Below are 19,869 nucleotides of genomic sequence, written 5' to 3' on the forward strand. Positions count from 1 at the left end.
CCTCAGGTGAATGCTGCTGTGGTGTCCGAACAGCCAGCAAAACTGACATTCAACTTCGGAGACTCAACTCATACCAGCCGAATGGAAAGATCGGCTAACAGCCAAATTAGAAGAACGCAGAGCCGTATTCGCCACGAGTGAGATGGATGTGGGTTGCAGCTGCAGAGCCCAACACTCCATCAGGCTTAGAGACACTACACCCTTCCGAGAGCATTCTCGTCGCATCGTCCCTCGGGATGTGGATGATGTACGGCACGTCTTACAAGACATGGAAACAGTGGAGATTGTGACCGAATCACAAGTCCCTAGGCTTCGCCCATGGTGGTGGTGAGGAAGAAGAATGGGTCAGTAAGATTGTGTGTCGACTACTGGACACTGAACAACCACACCGTACCCGATCAGTACACTCTTCCCCGCATCGAAGAGCTTCTCAACGCTCTAACTTGAAGCCAGTGGTTTAGTGTTCTGGACTTGCAATCTGGGTACTACCAGGTACCGATGAGTGTTGAAGACCACCTTCGTCTATCTCCTGTGCTTCTATCAATTTACGCGTATGCCCCAAGGCATCTGTGGAGCTCCCGCAACTTTCCAACATCTAATGGAGAAAACCATTGGTGACATGAATCGCCAGGAATGTTTGGTATACCTGGACAATATAATTGTCTTTGGTAAGACCTTAGAGGAACATGAAGAGCGGCTGCTAAAGGTGCTGGGCATATTGTATCTGCCGAAGGGATTGCCACTGATCAAGTGTGGCGGGAGAGGGCTAACCAGGCCAATAATAAAGGTATTATGTCCGGCTGGTTAACCCTAGGCCCTGTTGGGAGTGAAGGGGTTAAAATGTATTGTCCCCATAATACCATGTTTTCCCCTACCCTACCGTTATGGTCCCTGTTTTGCAGCCTGTTGGGGCTGAAAGGGGTTAAAATGTATTATACCCATAATTACATGTTTTCCCCTACACTATCTTTATTGTCCCTATTTTGCAGCTCTGAAGCTAGCTGCAGTTCAATGAATGAATGAACTATGTGCTAACTGTATTTGCGACACAAGGGGGAGCTGCTAGCACTGTGACAAGCGCTGATGGAAGAAGTGTGCCCGTGAATAAGTAGCTGCTTTCAAGATAGGTATCAGTTTTTAGACCACAGACGATGAAACCGTAAACTCAATTGAATAACTGGTCTGCCGTTTAGCTGAAGTACCTTCTTGCTACAATCTTTCCGGATGTCTCATTATCCACTTACGCTGAATTGGTGTCCCGCGCCTGTAGTTACCGATCAAAGCCAGGACGGATACATTGAATGCCGGCTTGTACCCCAGGCCGAGTTTAGATCAAACCGCAGCCCACATCACAGAGCCCCTTCAATTAAGTGGATAACTTTGTTAGGAAAGAGCTAGCACTCTAATTTTTGGAGTGCAGCTAGGTAAAAAGAAACCACGAACAAACATAAGGTTGATAATTGTTACATAAGCAGAACATACATTTACAAATAAACTGTATTGTAGTGGTGTTTTAAAATGTATATATACAGAGAACACCCGCACAGCTGGATGATGAACCAATGTGAGGTGCTGACTAGGTAAGAACAGAAATGTATCAAAAAGGAGAAAAGGAAACCTAGTATATAAGCACTCTGTCACAACTGAATGTATTGTGGATGTGTTAAAATACTTTATTAATACCAATAAATAAAAAAAGGGGGTTTAAAATATGGTGTATATCAAACAGTATGTTCAGGATCTATTGCTATGATATAGCTGTCTATGAATATAGGACTGGGGCCGTCACCTGCCACTGTTTAGATGCTGTTCTGTCCCCGTAGGGATGGGATCCAAGGTATATAATGGTAATTGACTATGTAATGGGTCCTTTATAGATCCGTGGCAAGGGTAGTGATAATAGATTCAATCAATGTGACTACCTATATGTATACTCGCTGCAGAGTTAGTGAGTAGCCTCCTAGACTGTATGGTAGGTAATAGGGTTAAGCTAAGGCACTCCAGAGAGACCCATGGATGAGTTTTTTCCCCAAACCTCCACTAGCCTATAGACTGATATGGTATGTACTGAGAAGTGACCAAGTATCACTCACAGTTAATTCATCAGGCAAATGCAACCAGATAGGTACTGATGTAGACTCCAGTTCAGGCTAAAGCGGGGGATATGTGATGTCCCCCGAAGATGGTCTACAGCTAGTCTCCTGTGTTGGAGATATTAGTGTAAGGTGTAAACCCTCATAACACTTGTCCAAGGAGGGTAACTGACTGACATAGTGTGTGCATAATGAGATTCACAACCATAGTATCATACGTGTTATGCACTAATTAGAGCCTTTCTTGGAGAGGGGGGGGGGGTTTGCACGGTACATGATATGCAGGGCACACTAGGTGGTGCAATGGTAAATGATGATACTTAGCATTAGGGGGCACTGCTATCGTAGAGCTCCTTGTATCCAGAACTAAAGACTAGCCGATTTCTGCCCCAGGGTGGCAGGTATCGTGTACAGCAAAACAAGTGAACAAGTAGTTCACGTACTCCCCTCTCCATGCCTCAGTAATGTAAATGAATAAGTGGTAGCTAACCTTAGTGTGGAACTGAGATCTCAGCGCAGTGGCTGATCAGGTACAGTCTCTCTCGTAGACACCTGTGTCTCGTAGTCCTGTCAGTGGCTGATCAGGTACAGTCACCGCATAACCCCGTAGGCTATTGAGAGTATTCCACTAGCAGCGCGATTGGTCAGAGCAGTGATATTTAAAAAAACGGTACCTACTGTAGCAACTGACAGGACTAGCCTCTCACTTTAGCAGCACACTATGCAGCGGGCAACCTGGATTCTGTTACCAGCATGCACCCCTACACCAGGAACACAGGTGTCTACGAGAGAGACTGTACCTGATCAGCCACTGCGCTGAGATCTCAGTTCCACACTAAGGTTAGCTACCACTTATTCATTTACATTACTGAGGCATGGAGAGGGGAGTACGTGAACTACTTGTTCACTTGTTTTGCTGTACACGATACCTGCCACCCTGGGGCAGAAATCGGCTAGTCTTTAGCTCTGGATACAAGGAGCTCTACGATAGCAGTGCCCCCTAATGCTAAGTATCATCATTTACCATTGCACCACCTAGTGTGCCCTGCATATCATGTACAGTGCAACCCCCCCCCCCCCCCCTCCAAGAAAGGCTCTAATTAGTGCATAACACGTATGATACTATGGTTGTGAATTTCATTATGCACACACTATGTCAGTCAGTTACCCTCCTTGGACAAGTGTTATGAGGGTTTACACCTTACACTAATATCTCCAACACAGGAGACTAGCTGTAGACCATCTTCGGGGGACATCACATATCCCCCGCTTTAGCCTGAACTGGAGACTACATCAGTACCTATCTGGTTGCATTTGCCTGATGAATTAACTGTGAGTGATACTTGGTCACTTCTCAGTACATACCATATCAGTCTATAGGCTAGTGGAGGTTTGGGGAAAAAACTCATCCATGGGTCTCTCTCGAGTGCCTTAGCTTAACCCTATTACCTACCATACAGTCTAGGAGGCTACTCACTAACTCTGCAACGAGTATACATATAGGTAGTCACATTAATTGAATCTATTATCACTACCCTTGCCACGGATCTATAGAGGACCCATTACATAGTCAATTACCATTATATACCTTGGATCCGTCCCTACGGGGACAGAACATCTAAACAGTGGCCCGGTGACGACCCCAGTCCTACAGTATATTCATAGGCAGCTATATCATAGCAATAGATCCTGAACATCTATCAGGGATCTCCATATGTCTCATCAACCTAACTTACCAGAGTTACGTTACAGATGACAGTCACGTACAGTTTGATATACACCATATTTTAAACCCCCCTCTTTTATTTATTGGTATTAATAAGGTATTTTAACACATGCACTATACATTCAGTTGTGACAGAGTGCTTATATACTAGGTTTCCTTTTCTCCTTTTTGATACATGTTTTAAAATGTAGACAGGAATCCTTTCCTGTTCTGAATCCATTAACATGCCCATATGTTATGGATTAATGAGCTGAGGGATTTTTAATCACCGAACTTCAAAAGCCCCACTGCTAAGGTGGTGCCCCAGAGTCTATGAGAAATTCGGAGTTGAAAAGCCTCAGAGACCCTAGGTGTTAGGGTGGCCAGGATATTGTTAATTGCCAGATACCCGGTGGGAATCCTTTCCTGTTCTGAATCCATTAACATGCCCATATGTTATGGATTAATGAGCTGAGGGATTTTTCATCACCGAACTTCAAAAGGCCCCCTGCTAAGGTGGTGCCCCAGAGTCTATGAGAAGTTCGGAGTTGAAAAGCCTCAGAGACCCCAGGTGTTAGGGTAGCAAGGATATTGTTAATTGCCAGATACCCGGTGGGAATTATGGGCACTTCACACTTGGTAGCTAAACCCCAGACTTACTGTCGCCACGTTAGGAGTTGGGCCTGGTATGCTAAGCAGCTCAGGTGTGAGGTTAGCACATGCTCTGTGCAAACCGGAAAGCAACTTCTCCCCTCTTTGTAAGGTACTGGCAAGTCGGAGATAGGTGGGAAAAATTATTCCCACAAGAGGATTGGGTGTATATGTTAGGTATAGGACCCTTAACTTTATAAAAATGCCTGCAGCCCAGTCCCAGTCAAATTCATTTCAGTTTTACCAAGATACGTCCAAGCTACAGCATCAGCGGTTCTGGAGTGTGAGGGGTTAACTACATCGTAACGAAGAATTGCACCCCTCTTCCAGAATTCGTTTGAGCTGAGGATTCACTAATGAATCCTGTAAGGACTGTACAAAAGACTTTATTTTTTTGCGGAGATAGCGGGCTGGCAAGTTGCGCCCCTAGCCAAGGACTGTCGCAGGACTCAAACCGCGCACCCACTTGCATGCATGCAGGAGTGCCCAGAGACTTTGATTTGTTTTGTGGACATTTTATTTAGTTTCCCCATCCCAGTAAGTGTATATTGACTGTAATTGTAAGAATTATGTGTTTGTCTTAAAAAACAAAAAAAAATTACAATTTATTTTACTAATCTTGTGTGCTCAAACCAGAATCCCGGTTTAATTTGTTGGTAAGCCCTGGTCTACCATGACATCCAGCCAAAGTGGAGGCCGTGGTGAATTGGCCGCGACCTAAAAACGTCATGGAGCTACGCCCTTTCCTTGGCTTCTGCGGTTACTATCGCTGATTTGTGGAGGGGTATTCAAGTAAGGCCAAGCCCCTCAACAATCTCCTCAAAATATACTCCGAGGATACAGGGCGAAAGGCCACCTCCGCTAGACAGCTGTTCGAAGATAAATGGCCGACCGATTGCGAGCGGGATTTCCCGGGTCTGAAGAAGATCTTAACAGAGGCGCCTATTCTCGCTTATGCCGACCCAGAGCAGCCATACGTCCTCCATGTCGATGCAATCTCAATGGCTTAGGTGCAGTCTTACACCAGAAACATCCGGAGGGGCTCCGACCAGTAGCATATATCAGCCGCAGTTGGACTCCCAGCGAGCAGAATTATCCTGTACACAAGTTGGAGTTCCTCGCCCCCAAGTGGGCTATCGTGGACAAGCTCCATGACTATTTGTACGGCGTAACTTTCGAAGTGAGGACGGATAATAATCCACTCACCTACATACTAACATCCGCCAAACTGGATGCTACCGGCCACCGATGGCTGGCAGCGTTATCAAACTACGAATTCATGCAGAAATATAAACCGGGGCCTCTGAATATCGGAGCAGATGCCCTATCCCGAAGACCAGGACTGAGCACCACTCCAGACGATGACCTCTGAGAGGAGATCCCGGGACCAGGGATGAGAGCTATGTGAACACGGCCGCTGTCATAGAAGACAGAATGGCCTTCTCAGAGTTGAGGGTCGCAGATTCCTTAGAATGCCAATACAAAGCCATCCCCGCCGCTTACTGTGACCCAGAAGGGATGAGCATCACCCATGATAAGATCATAGCATGGAGGGATATGGTTCAATAGCAGATTCGGCACCCCGTAGCTGGTATCATCTGCCAGGCCAGCCAAAAAAACAAGCCTGCAATTCGAAAACATGCCCCCATCGACATGGTCACCATCCTCCTGAGAGAAGCCAACAAATTCAAAATGGTCTACTCTATCGGGTGGTACAATACCACAACCACCCGAGTCGATGACAACTGGTCCTGCCACGGAGTCTTCAGTACATGGTTCTGAAGTCACTGCATGACTACCATGGCCATCTCAGGTTGGAGAAGACCTTTGGGTTGGTCCGAGACTGATTCTTCAGGCCAAAGATGCAAGAGTTAGTGGAGAGACAGTGCCAACACTGTACAAGGTACATACAACGTAAAACCCTCCCTACCAGAACCCCACAAATGGCTCATCTGAAGAGTTCTGGTCCCATGGATTTGGTGTGCATGGACTGTCTGTGCATTGAGCCTGATGCCCGAGGTATATGTAACGTGCTGGTCGTCATGGACCATTTATAAACGGTATGTACAGGCCTTCCCCACCAAAGACCAGAAAGCCATCGCGGTGGCAAAGATACTGTGGGAAAGGTATTTCGTACACTATGGCTTGCCTAACCGCCTTCATTCCGACCAAGGCCGGGATTTTGAAAGCAAACTGATTCGGGAGCTACAGATGCAGTGGCCGTTATTCGAACATTTTACGGAGCCGCTTTCGTGTGCTCTGCTGTATTCCACACGGCATTCACGCGCTAAAAACACCTGTTTACCGCGGTTGATTTGTTTGAATTTCATGGATTCTGATTTCTTTGGGTGCAGTACTGTGCTACGGTGTCAATTTGCAGGTGTTTAAAAATGAGAACACTAAAATGCCAATTTCTGCACTCGATAAAACACGAGTCAACACGCGTCTTAAGGCGGTAAGGTTGGAAGAAATCACGTGCCATGACATGGGTATTCCGAGGTATACAACGCATGCAATGTACGAAAACGGCCGCTGCATCTGTACTCAAAATCCTTGGCATCACCAAATCTCGGGCGACCCCGTATCATCTGGAGGGAGACGCCCTGCTGGAGCAGTTCAACAGGACACTGTGGGACATGCTGGGGACCCTGAAGGGCGCTCAGAAGGCAGAGTGGAGCCGGCACGTGGAGACCTAAGTACATGCGTATAACTGTACTCACCACGAGTCCACTGGGTTCTCCCCATACTTTTTTATGTTCGGGCGAGAAGCCAGGCTGCCAGTGTCAACAGACGGGATCCACAACATGACGCACTTCAAATATGCGCAAAGACTCCAGGAAAACTTGCAACAGGCTTACCAGCAAGCCGAAAAGTCTGCCGCCCAACTCAACGCCAACAAGAGGCGATATGACCACAAGGTCAGATACCGGGAAATCCGTCCTGGAGATGCTATGCTTCTCTGCAACCTCGGGATTCCCAGGAAACATAAACTAGCAGACAGTTGGTGTGACGGTGTGTTCGAGGTTGAATCCCAGATGCCAGGCCTCCAGGTCTACCGCATAAAAGACGCGGATGGCCAGGTAAGGGTCTGGCACCGAAACCATCTTCTCCCTATTCCACAAGTGAGAGACACTGAACCAGAGATACCGGCTCCACCACTGGACAGTGAGCTGGAACAATCCGAAACCAGCCAAGAGACTCTAACTGAAATTATCCCTGAGACTACCAATGATCATGTAGACGGTGAAGAAACCGTTAACGAGACTGTAGAGGATCCTATGGAGAGACCCCCTCAAAGTGGACCCAAAAGTCATGGAGAACCTCCCGGAGGAGCTACGGGTAAAGGGCCCCAATGACAATGCCTACTAGGGTGGCTCCAACAAGCCAAGCTCTGAATCCTAGAAGCCCGTACTTGTTTCCGCAAAGAGACTATTCAGAGACATTTACACCCTCAATGAGCCTCAGAACTGTGTGTACTACTCCACAGAGGGAGTCGCTGAAGAGCCGTTCAGGCGGAGCCAGAGAGTTAGGCATCCTCCAAATCGGGTGACCTCTGATCAAATTGGGGCAGCAGTGGGCTCGTAGCAGAGACTCAGCAGTGCGCTCGTAGCAAGGTGAAATCCGTTATAGCAATGTTCACGGAAATGCATACCCTAAAGTAAAGTCATTGTGAGTGATAAGTTACATTTTTATTATAGAACTTTCTGTATGGTTGGGTACACTGTCCCAAGCGAAGCGTTGGAGTTTCACCAGAGTGAGAGTGTAGCTAGGTCCCCCCTGGGTCTCCTTTCCCTTCTCCTGATCTCCACTTGTGCGGGGTGAGATTGCAGAGCTGTGCGGAGCGGTCTGGCAGGCGATCCGGTTGCCAGAGGTATCAGCGGCTCACGTAACGGGGCATCGCCATCTTGAATTTAATTGTGCATGCGCAAGATGCCGCGCATGTGCAGTGGTAAGCGGCCATTAGGTATCAGGCTCCACGGGGAACTACAAACTCCAGCAGCCACTGGGGTTGCAGCTCACATGGTGCGAACCAGCCAATAGGGCTGTAGCAATCCCCCGGCAGGAATTAGATACATTTTGCGCGCTGGAACACGTTAGTCAGTCGGAGCTGGGACGCCATCAGGGTAGGGTGTGTGTGCAGGTGTCTGTGGTACCTGCACTAGGCCAGAGACCCCATTAGGCCCCAGCTAGGCCCTGACTCCCCTCAGCTTGTGGTTGCTGCAGGGGCAGGCCCATAGATAGGGACCCTGCCCCTGTAGTACCAGAGTGAGGGACCCAGACAGACGCGGCTGTATCCTGGCTTTAGGTGATCTGGGACCAGACACCTGCAACAAAGAGACATTGCATAAGGTGGTACACTCCACACGGGACCCACCCAACGTAGAGGCAGAGGCTGCGTGGAGGACATCGTGGATCCTATCATCACTACATCAGCGCACCCGGGTGTGGATGCACCCGGCAGGTACCCAATGTAACACGTGCACCTACAACACTATAGTGGGCAGCACTGTACCACACATTGGGTGGGGTATTGACTTGGTGGACACCGGGTTGGTTGGGTACCCAAGGGCCCATAGGTACTCTGGGGACAGTGACTCCAGTGGGAAGGTACGGCCATGCGTGGCCTGGTTGGTAGGCTGTATATCATATTCCTTTGCACCTAGTAAAACTGTTCTGTTTTACCACGTATGTATTTCTTATGTGTCCTGTAATGGGGTAATTCTACACTATAGAATCCTGTACAGGTGGAGGCGCTACTGAGCATCACTCAAGTGCACCCAGGTTTCCAGCAGCGGAGGCTCAGATCTCCTGGGCACCAGCAGGTATTGCAGCGCATTCACACACCGTAGCCACACATCTCCCAGGGGGTGGGGGAAAGTGTGCTACAGTTGGGCTGAAGGCTTTTTCTCTTCCAGCTATAGATGGGAACCCGTTACCCACAGGGCAGAAATACGAGGTGGTGTTTCCAAAACAACTTCATGCACAGCACAAGAGAGAAACTCGGGTAAGTCAGATAACTCACTGTGTAACATGGTCTTCAGCTTAAACCACATCTCATTTTTACATCCTGTCATCTTGTGTAAATGTGCAGTAAAGGGAGTTTAAAACTAGCAGATTGATGCCTTTATATTAAAATAAAAGAAATCAATATTTTAAATATCTGAGAGTCTGAAAATGTTTATTAAAGAAAGAGCAGTTCCCGCTCAGCTGATATCACTTGATATCTCCACTAACAGGGAGACCAGCAGAGACGGTATACAGCAGTATCATCTAACGCGGTATTCAGAGACTGCATGTGGTGATTCCTTTGGTATGGATACACTGTATCAACATCATTAACCCCTTATAGCTCTGATTACTAAAAAGCCATATTTATTTATTTGGGGCTGCATGCATTATTTACATTAACCCCTATATGGCTCTAACTATTAAAGCTGCAGTTCAGTCAATATCCTGCATGTGTGTTTCTTTAATAAATCAGTTCTGTAGTAAGAAAAAATACTTTTAGCATTTTCTGTTTTTAAAAAAACAACTTTGAAAGACAAGACAAATTTTCTTGTATTCTATTTTAACAGCCACTTGCTAAGGCACTGCCCCTTCATGTCCTGTCACAAGCCCTGGCACATCCCTTTGTCAGCCCTGCCCTCCCTCTAGCACATGTCAGTGCAGGAGTGCTCATGAATATTCATGAGCTTCCACTGAGAGACAGAAGCAGAACAAAAACAGATCCCTTCACTAATTATGTCACCAAATTTCACCTATCAATACATGGAGAACGAATTAACCTGCAGCTATACAGTTCTTTAGGTAATTAGAGATTGCACACATGAAACTATTGAAGTAAAAAAAAAAAAAAAAGACTGAACTGCAGCTTTAAGAGCTATCTTCAATTGGGTTATATGTAGATTTTACCACAGTAAATGGCTTGTGCTAATCAGCTATGAATGATAACCTGGTGTTCGTCTGCATTATGCATGCTGCATGCTTCCCCAATCAGGGGACACACTGATAGCAGCAGTATAGCATGTTATGCAGCTCACCCTAGTACACTCCACATGATACCACAGAGTACCTTTTGCAAATTTGAATCATAGTGCTCTATATAGACTTCCATTGGGATATCTGCACCTTAGCAGACAGTAACCAACTTTTTGCATTTTATCAGGGACTATATTAATAGACCCAACCATTGGCACTACAAATACACAGTGTCTGCCCAGCAAGCCTGGGTGGTTTATGAATAACTGGGTCTAAGAGAACACTAATGATCACGTGACCATTGGATTTCTTCAGTTCACTTTGACCAACCTACTGTCCAGTATTATCGAGACAGTCTGACAATTACTTTGGTCAGTAAGAGATACCTGAAGCCACTATACAGTATTTAAAGTGGTAATCAGTAGCAATCAAGTTGCATTTATTGTCCCATCTATGGTTACATTAGAGGCATGTTTCAAAGAATATCTTGGATAATATATCCAATATCTGCATCTGATAAATATTACCTTTAGGTTTTAACAAGTACAGCTAAACCCCGTTATAACGCGGTCCTCGGGGTCCACCCCGAGACCACCGCGTTACTAACGGGGTCGCGCTAATTAAAAAAAAAAAAAATGGGCGCTGCATCAGTGCATATTTACCCCGCGGTACCGGCTTCCCCCTGTCACCGCATGACAGGAGATGGGAGGGGGATTCCCCTCCGGTCCGGCTCCCCCCCGCCGCAGCACAGGGCCCTCGCGCCGCAATACAGGGCCCCCTGGCCCTGCCGTAGCGCAGGGTCGTCCTGCCCCCCCCCCCATGCCCCCCCGCGCTGCACCGGGCCATCCCACCAGCCCCCGCAGCATCGGGGGCCCCCGCAGCCATCATCCCCCTCCACCGCAGCACCACCCCCACCGGCACGCCCCCTGCAGCCACATGCCTCACCAATCATCCCCAAGGTAAGGCTGATTTATGTATATGTGTAGTGTGTGTGTGTGTGTGTGTGTGTGTGTGTGTGTGTGTGTGTGTGTGTGTGTGTGTGTATATGTGTAGTGTGTGTGTGTGTGTGTGTGTGTGTGTGTGTGTGTGTGTGTGTGTGTGTGTGTGTGTGTGTGTGTGTGTGTGTGTGTGTGTGTGTGTGTGTGAGCAATGAGCAGTGTGTCAGTGTGTGCAGTGTGCAGTGTGTGTCAGTGTGAGCAGTGTGTGTGTGTGCAGTGTGAGCAATGAGCAGTGTGTGTGCAGTGTGCAGTGTGTGTGCAGTGTGTCAGTGTGTGCAGTGTGAGCAGTGTGCAGTGTGCAGTGTGTGTGCAGTGTGTGTGCAGTGTGTCAGTGTGTGCAATGAGCAGTGTGTGTGCAGTGTGCAGTGTGTGTGCAGTGTGAGCAATGAGCAGTGTGTGTGCAGTGAGTGTGTGCAGTGTGTGCAGTGTGTGCAGTGTGCAAAAAAAAAAAAAAATTTTTTAAACGGGAGCCACGGGAAAACCGCGTTATAACCGAATCGCGGTATAGCGAGGCGCGTTATAACGGGGTTTAGCTGTATATATGTTTTTATGACTTGTAGTAAGCATATCAACAGGGACTCCTGTTTGTGTCTCTTTATTACCCCTTACACTACATCCTAGATACCTTAGATTCATCATCATACCTAGAGTGTTTATCAGAGATACTGTCCCACAGATTTACTGCAATCCTATATCGCTAACCATTAATATTATATGCACTCACTTTTTCACCTAATTATGTATTTTTGATTATATTATTAAAATTAGGCTGTATCACAGATGTCACTTTTCACCTTAGTTTAGCGATTTTAGTTTTTTGGCTCATCTGTGAGGTTACTACTACTACCCTACCACACTACTACCTTTAAGGATTATCAGCAGTAAAAATATTTACATATATTTGTTTAGTTGCGCTACTCATTTAGGTTTTAAACAGTACTATTTTTTGTTAATAAAATATCTTATTAGTGGGGATGGGCAACCATCCCTTACCAGTGACTTACACATTGAGCTCCTTTATTTACTAAGAGGTTGAGTGCACACTCAGAGAAATACTTTTTGTTTTTGCCGAGTCTGAAAATGTTCTTTGTTTTCAGTTACAGTGGGACTCTGAATGAGGGGGTGTCAGTCTTCCTTTTACATCCCAATAATAACCCAATTAGATTTAGATTATTGATGCAAGGAAACTGCCTTGTTTTCTGTCACTGTCTTTATTGTCTTTTTAAAGCTGCAGTTCAGTCTTTTTTTTTTTTTATTATTTTTTTTTTTCTTCAATAGTTTCATGTGGGCAATCTCTACTTACCTAAAGAACTTCAAAGCTGCAGGTCAATTCGTTCTCCATGTATTGATCGGCGAAATTTGGTGACATCATTAGAGCTGGCATATGTTTATCTTCTGCTTCTGTCACTCAGTGGAAGCTCATGAATATTCATGAGCACTCCTGCACTGACGTGCTAGAGGGAGGGCAGGGCTGACAAAGGGGTGTGCCAGGGCTTGTGACAGGACATGAAGGGGCAGTGCCTTAGCAAATGGTTGTTAAAATAGAATACAAGAAAATTGGTCTTTCAAAGTTGTTTTTTTAAAAACAGAAAATGCTAAAAGTATTTTTTCTTACTACAGAACTGATTTATTAAAAAAAACACACATGCAGGATATTGCCTGAACTGCAGCTTTAACTCTCTATGTCCTCCCGTTGCTACAGTAGCGGCAGCTTTTATTTGAACAAATGCCGGCGGCATGCCTGGATCTACTCCGGCTGCCGCCAGTCAAGACTGCGCGCCGCCGTGTTTCCTACACGCACCCCCCCCCCCCTCCGCTTCGGGCGCATTTTACCCCCCCTTCCCGAACCCGAACCCGGCTCCTGCTCTGCCACTCTGCTTCCCCGCACCCCCGCTTACCTCAATTTACACTCCAGGGGTGTCGGGGAAGCCGGGGAAGCCGGGAAGCCGGGCGCGTCACATGACAGTGACGTCACAGTGCGCCGCAACAAGCTGCGTCTCCACGCTTCCCGCACCCATCCTGCCATGCGGGAAGTGTTCAAATAAAAGCTGCCGCTACTGTATGTCACTGTCATATATATATATATATATATATATATATATATATATATATATCTGTGTATGTGTCCTATCACCCCAAGCCCCCCATTTAAACCATAAATTCCCTCTAAATTCATTTTTTGTGTGTCCGTGTATGACACATGAATAAATATTCCTCCTAACTGGACAAAATGAGTAATATTTGAGTGCAGTGTTTTTTTTAAACTTTTTTTTGGTTAAGGAACCTTATAATTATATTGTGAAATTCTGCAGAACCCCAAACGTCTCTAATAGCGAGTCTGAGATCAGATGCATTGTATGGAACCCAAACCCTCTCTAAATAGCGTATCTGAAATCAGATGCATTGTAAGCAACTCCAACCCTCTCTAATAGTGTTTTAGATCAGATGCATTATAAGGAACCCCAATTCTCTCTAATAGCGTTTCTGACATCAGATGCATTATAAGGAACACCAATCCTCTTTATTAGCATATCTGAAATCAGATGTATTGTATGGAACCCCAACCCTCTATAATAGCATGTCTCTGATCAGATTCAATGTAAGGAAACGCAACCCTCTCTATTAGTGTGTATGAGATGAGATGCATTGTAAATTCTTCTGTATTTGGCACAATTACCTGAAAATTGCAAGGAACCCTTTTTGAGATGCTTGGGGAATCCAAGCGTTCCTCGGAACCCCTATTGAAAAACACGGTCTTACGGAATTGGAGGTCCATAGGAGTTGGGAGACCACAAATAAACTCCCAGTTCAGGTAAGTATCCCCATCCTTCACCCAAAAAACATAAGACACAGTCAGCATGGACTGCCACTTTAAGTCTCCAAAGGGTTGGAAACTAATGATGCACAGCGACAGTCATGATGCAGAATGTCTATACATAGCAGGGTACAGGACCTGTATAACCCCTATCTGATTTTTCTCCCCAGGGCAAGTATCCAGACCTGGTGCAGTACGGGTTAAAGCTGGATGGGAAACCCCTGGTTATGCACCTCGAAAAGACAGAGTGAGTGAACTCAAGATTATCTCCGGGTCTGAAATATAATATCCATGTAATCACCATTCAATGGGCTATAAAATAAAGTTTCTTCATCACTGGACAATAAACAAGGAGAGAAAGGAGCCCAACTAGTAGCACTCAAACCCCCAGTCTGAATGATTTATGTCAAAATTAAAATACTTTATTAATCATAAACATTAAAATAAAGGTGGTGTAAAATTGACAAGAGTTGGACATACACAAAGATCCTGTGTCGGGTGGAGTGTAGCACCCTGGATCACTAATAGGTTAATAAAGGGCAATTGAGCTGTATTAAATCAATTGACACATACATAATGTTATACTAAATTATAAGTAGACAGTGTCTGCGGGTAGCTCAGAGCACACTAATTAAAGGACTGTGTGCTTGATTAGTCTGCATATACATGTGCCAGCTTGAAACAGCTATTGAACCTGCGTCAAAGGTGTCAGCAAATAATTAGTGGATGGTGCAAATGGTTGTTAGTTACACTTATACTAGTAATATGAAGAGATTCCTAACTACTTAATTAGCCTCTGAAGCAGTACTGTAGAAAGAACAAAGCTAAAGAAGGTAAGTAGTACCTAAGTAAATCTACTGTATGACCTGGAGTAGTTAAATGCTGACTAAAAGCATATAGCCTTACTAAATGCAACAACTGATTGCCTCTTGTGAGGAACAAGCTATCTAGCTAAGGAAGTTAGGTAATACCAGAATAACTGCTGTATATCCTGGAGTTATTAGAGAAACTGCTACATCAGAGCTTGTAACCATCGAGAGTTAAACAATTAATGATAGCTACATAATCCAGAGCCCATATTCATGAATGGGCTAGAACAGTTACACAAATTGGGTATATGTTGCATAGAATGCCTTCTCCTTTTTAAATCTATTACTACAGTGCTAAGTAATTAAAAGCACCAGTACCCTTTAGACACCGTGATAGAGGATACAATGTAGCCATTTCTAGTGATAGATACAGTCTCCCTCGGCTGCAGTCAGACAGTTTACCTTGCGCGTGCCCGTGATTGATCTGGCCAATGCGCACGTTTCGCGTGAAGAAATGCTTTCTCAAAGCTAATTGTTTAGAGGGGGGTGTCCCATAGAAAGAGGGGAGGTTTTATAGTGACTGTAGAAGAGAGAACTGGCACGCAATCCAATGAAGTGGGTCCCAGGATGAAGAAAAATACTTTATTGGTTAATATTCCATGTAACAAACGGAGGTGAGCACCCTCCTACGCGTTTCGTGTACACCCGTACACTTTATCATTTCATTGGATTGTGCACCAGTTCTCTCTTCTACAGTTGCCAGCTACCACTTGGCTGCACATCCCATAGGACTTTGGAACGAGGCGTTATGTGAATATTCATTATTCTGTTTGGAGGGAGACCATCCCATTGAGGAGTCATAGGGGCTTCATTGTTTACCCCATCATCAGGGATCATTTGGCCCAACAGAAACGTTTATTTTCTCACCAGCCATATTCCATTTTGCCAATTTTGTTATGATCTAGCGCTGGAGCACAGTTGTCACTATAATTTCTATTTAGGTTTGATAGTGACGTCTCCTAATCTGATTGGTCTAGAAAACCCTAGGAGCCCCACAGTGTGTACATGTCTGTGAAATACGAAGTGAGGACACTGTCTGTGTGAAGACACATGTGGTTGGCAGCAAATGCATTCCAAAGTAATTGTATAATAGTTATACTACACACTAAGGCAATCATCTACAGCTTTATGTTGAATTACCTCCTTAATTAACAGGGATGTAATGATAATTAAATATCAAGAAGGTCTGACATGAATTTATAGTGGCCCTTATACTGATAATGTGCATGGGGAGGAGGGGGGGATTTTCCTCCCTCCACAAGGAATGATAGTGTCAGTTAGATATTTTATTTTAATTATTTATGAACCGATTGACAAGTACTGGTAAGGGGAATTCAGTCAGAAAAGCCCCATTAGTGGAGACAGAACTACCACTTATAGTAGTTCATAGGGTTTTCTAGACCAATCAGATTAGGAGACGTCACGATAAAAGCTCCCCTCTTTCTATGGGACCCGCCCTCTAAACAGTTAGCCTTGAGAAAGCGTTTCTTCACGAGAAAAGCGCGCGTCAGCCAGATCAATCACGGGCACGAGCAGGGTAGACTTTCTGACCGCAGCACTCTGTGCACACTGTAGCAAGCTGCGGATCCTGATCCTGCCCGAGGGAGACTGTATCTGTCACTAGAAACGGTTACATTGCATTCTCTATCACGGTGTCTCAAGGGTAGTGGTGCTTTTAATTACTTAGCACTGTAGTAATAGATGTAAAAAGGAGAAGGCATTCTCTGCAACATATACCCAGTTTGTGTAACTGTTCTAGCCCATTCATTAATATGGGCTCTGGGTTATGAAGCTATCATTAATTGTTTAACTCTCTATGGTTACAAGCTCTGATGTACAGTAGCAGCTTCTCTAATAATTCCAGAATATACAGCAGTTATTCTGGTATTACCCAACTTCCTTAGCGTGTTCCTCACAAGAGGCAATCTAGCTATCAGTTGTTGCATTTGGTAGGGTTATACGCTTTTAGTCAGTATATAACTACTCCAGGTCATAGAGCAGAGTTACTTAGGTACTACTTACCTTCTTTAGCTTTGTTCTTTCTACAGTAGTGCTTCAGAGACTAATTAAGTAGTTAGGAATCTCTTCATAATACTAGTATAAGTGTAACTAACAACCATTTGCACCATCCACTAATTATTTGCTGACTCTTTTGGATCAGTTCAAAAGCTGTTTCAAGTTGAGAGCTGGCACATGTATATGCGGACTAATCAAACACACACAGTCCTTTAATTAGTGTGCTCCGAGCTACTAACACACAGCCTACTGCAGCAACCTAGTTTCCACTACCCGCAGACACTGTCTTCTTACAATTTAGTATAACATTATGTGTCAATTGATTTAATACAGCTTAATTGACCTTTATTAACCTATTAGTGATCCAGGGTGCTACACTCCACCCGACACAGGATCTGTAGTGTATGTCCAACACTTGTCTATTTTACACCACCTTTATTTTAATGTTTATGATTAATAAAGTATTTAAATTTTGACATAAATCATTCAGACAGGGGGTTTGAGTGCCACTAGTTGTGTTCCTTTCTCTCCTTGTTTATTCTACATAGCCTACCCATCAGCACGTCTCCTCCACCCCCCCCCCCTCTTCATTACTACAGTCATTATACAGTAAGCTGAAGTGGGGTTACCCTACAGTGCGCTAAATTACATCACTGGAGAGCATAATCCTCTCAAACAAAGTGATTTATGCACCATAGTTAAAAGATGCATGCTATATTTATGAGAACAGAAAGTCCTTTGTAAGAATGGTGATTCAATTTATGTTGGTTTGTAAGCTGTTAAAAAAACATTAGCACCATGAGACTTTGAAAACTGGACTAATTTTAACATTGGTGCAGCAAGAAGAAACAGCACACAAGAGATAACTTCAGATATTATATTGAAGATGTAGACACTCAGAACGCCAACGTTTAGATTCCACAAACGGAACCTTCCTCAGGGCTGTGGTGTGTGTGAATAAACGTGAATCTAACTAATACCCCCACCAGTGCACACTAGTCAAACAGATAACCAATCAAAAGCGCTCTACAATCAACAACAAATATCAATCTGTGAACATGGTTAAAACACATGACTGGGAACTCATATCTGATAAACCACTTCATAGCCTATAGGACACTGTTTGAAAGCAGGTATAGTAGCCCACCTTCCGCCATGATAGGATGTTAGGTTCACTCCCCCGTGTGATCTCAGGTAGTGTGTCATCTTGAACAGCGCGCCGGCTGTTATCGGTGATCGTGCGCATGTACTCAATATCAGAGCATGTGCTGCTAATCGCGTCCCGCGTTGCCATAGCAACCCGCTGCTATAGCCGGGAGGTCCTTAATATAGGCCAGAGAATACTCTAAGGCACTCTGTATACACATCCTTCTCCCATCATGCGAGGCTATAGGTCGCAAGCTGTCTATGTTATATATCACATTATAGGCTAAAGCAGTCAAATTCAGGGCATTATTGAAAACCCTGCTCTCTGATTGGTTAAAATTCCGGGCATTATCCATAGTAATGCCCTGAATTTAAGCAGCTTGCAAAATGCAGTTTTCAATCTGTTTATTTCCAGCCAATCAGAGAGAGACTGCAAAGAAGTAAGTGTGTTGTGTATAGAGGTGCAGTGTTGTGTGTGTGTGTGTATAGGGGGGAGGGGAGAGTGCAAAGTTTAGTAAGTGGCTGCATTTTTGATTGTGGCTGCAGTGTGTGTGTTGTGCTGTTGTATGTGTAGCAGCAGTTTGTGTGAGTTTGGAGCTACTGTGTGTGTGTGTGTGTGTGTGTGTGTGTGTGTGTGTGTGTGTGTGTGTGTGTCAGTAGCAGTGTTTATGGGTGTAGCATGTGTGTAGCAGCAGAGTTTGTGTGTGTGTGTAGAGCTGCTGTGTGTGTAGGCTGCTGCTGTGTGTGTAGAGCTGCTGCTGTGTGTGTAGAGCTGCTGCTGTGTGTGTGTAGAGGAGGTGCTGTATTGTGTGTCTAGAGCTCCAGTGTGTGTGTAGAGGCACTGTGTTGTGTGTGGTGTGCTGTTTTGTGTGTGTGTGTGTGTGTGTGTGTAGCAGCAGTTTGTGTGTGTGTACACAGAGGGGGCGGCAGTGTGTGGATATAGATATCTGCAGTGTAAGAGTATATAGAGGTGGTTTCATGTATTTACCATTTTATTTTAATAAAAAAATCTATTTAACTATACAAAAGTGTCTATTATTTATGAAATAAGCCTACATTTAGCCTATAATAGTAATAATCCCCTCAGAAAAGGGCATTACTGGCCAATAATGCCCTGTTCTGAGGGGATTATTACTTAAATAAAACAACACATCGGCTGCTAGTAATAATCGGGCGTGTATACAGAAAGTCTGCGCATGCGCAACTGGTCGCATTGCCTGATTGTCATAACAACGTGCTGCAAATATGCATCAACATATGTCCACACGGAGGGATGACTGAATTACCCTGCTCCCATTGGTTATGGAGTAACAGTGACATATCAACAATACTATTCAGTGCATCAACACACAGCTGCTAATAACGTCATTAGTAGTTATTCATTATATTTTTTTTAACAAACATTTTTATTGATTTTCATGGAGGGTTACAGGTAACATTTTGTTTACAGGAATTATATTTATAACATATTGTACATACAGTAAGGCAGTCAATCTTTCAAAACCTATATAGGGAAGCTTGCATAAAAAAATACCGGGGCAGTAACTCCTCTTATTTTAAAAGTGAGGATAGTAAAGGACAGGTAGAGAGGAAAAAA

The 19,869-nt window shown here is 44.8% G+C and overlaps 1 protein-coding gene across 5 annotated transcripts in view; it reads left to right on the plus strand.

The window, feature by feature from the left end:
- Positions 1–19,869, plus strand: part of LOC142495794 (zinc metalloproteinase-disintegrin-like VMP-III) — a 240,258-nt gene that overhangs the window by 11,530 nt on the left and 208,859 nt on the right. For 3 of the 5 annotated variants that reach the window (XR_012801815.1, XM_075601761.1, XM_075601763.1), the window contains exons 2-4: positions 9,195–9,272; positions 9,366–9,454; positions 14,412–14,488. Coding sequence is in view for 4 of the 5 variants with exons in the window: in XM_075601761.1 (XP_075457876.1) it covers positions 9,195–9,272; positions 9,366–9,454; positions 14,412–14,488 (244 nt within the window). In the remaining variant the exon portion in view is untranslated. The remainder of the gene's footprint in view (positions 1–9,194; positions 9,273–9,365; positions 9,455–14,411; positions 14,489–19,869) is intronic. The other 2 variants (XM_075601762.1, XM_075601765.1) reach the window with 2 other exon arrangements.

This window comes from Ascaphus truei, chromosome 5 (assembly GCF_040206685.1).
Source record: "Ascaphus truei isolate aAscTru1 chromosome 5, aAscTru1.hap1, whole genome shotgun sequence".
NCBI classification, from domain to species: Eukaryota; Metazoa; Chordata; class Amphibia; order Anura; family Ascaphidae; genus Ascaphus; species Ascaphus truei.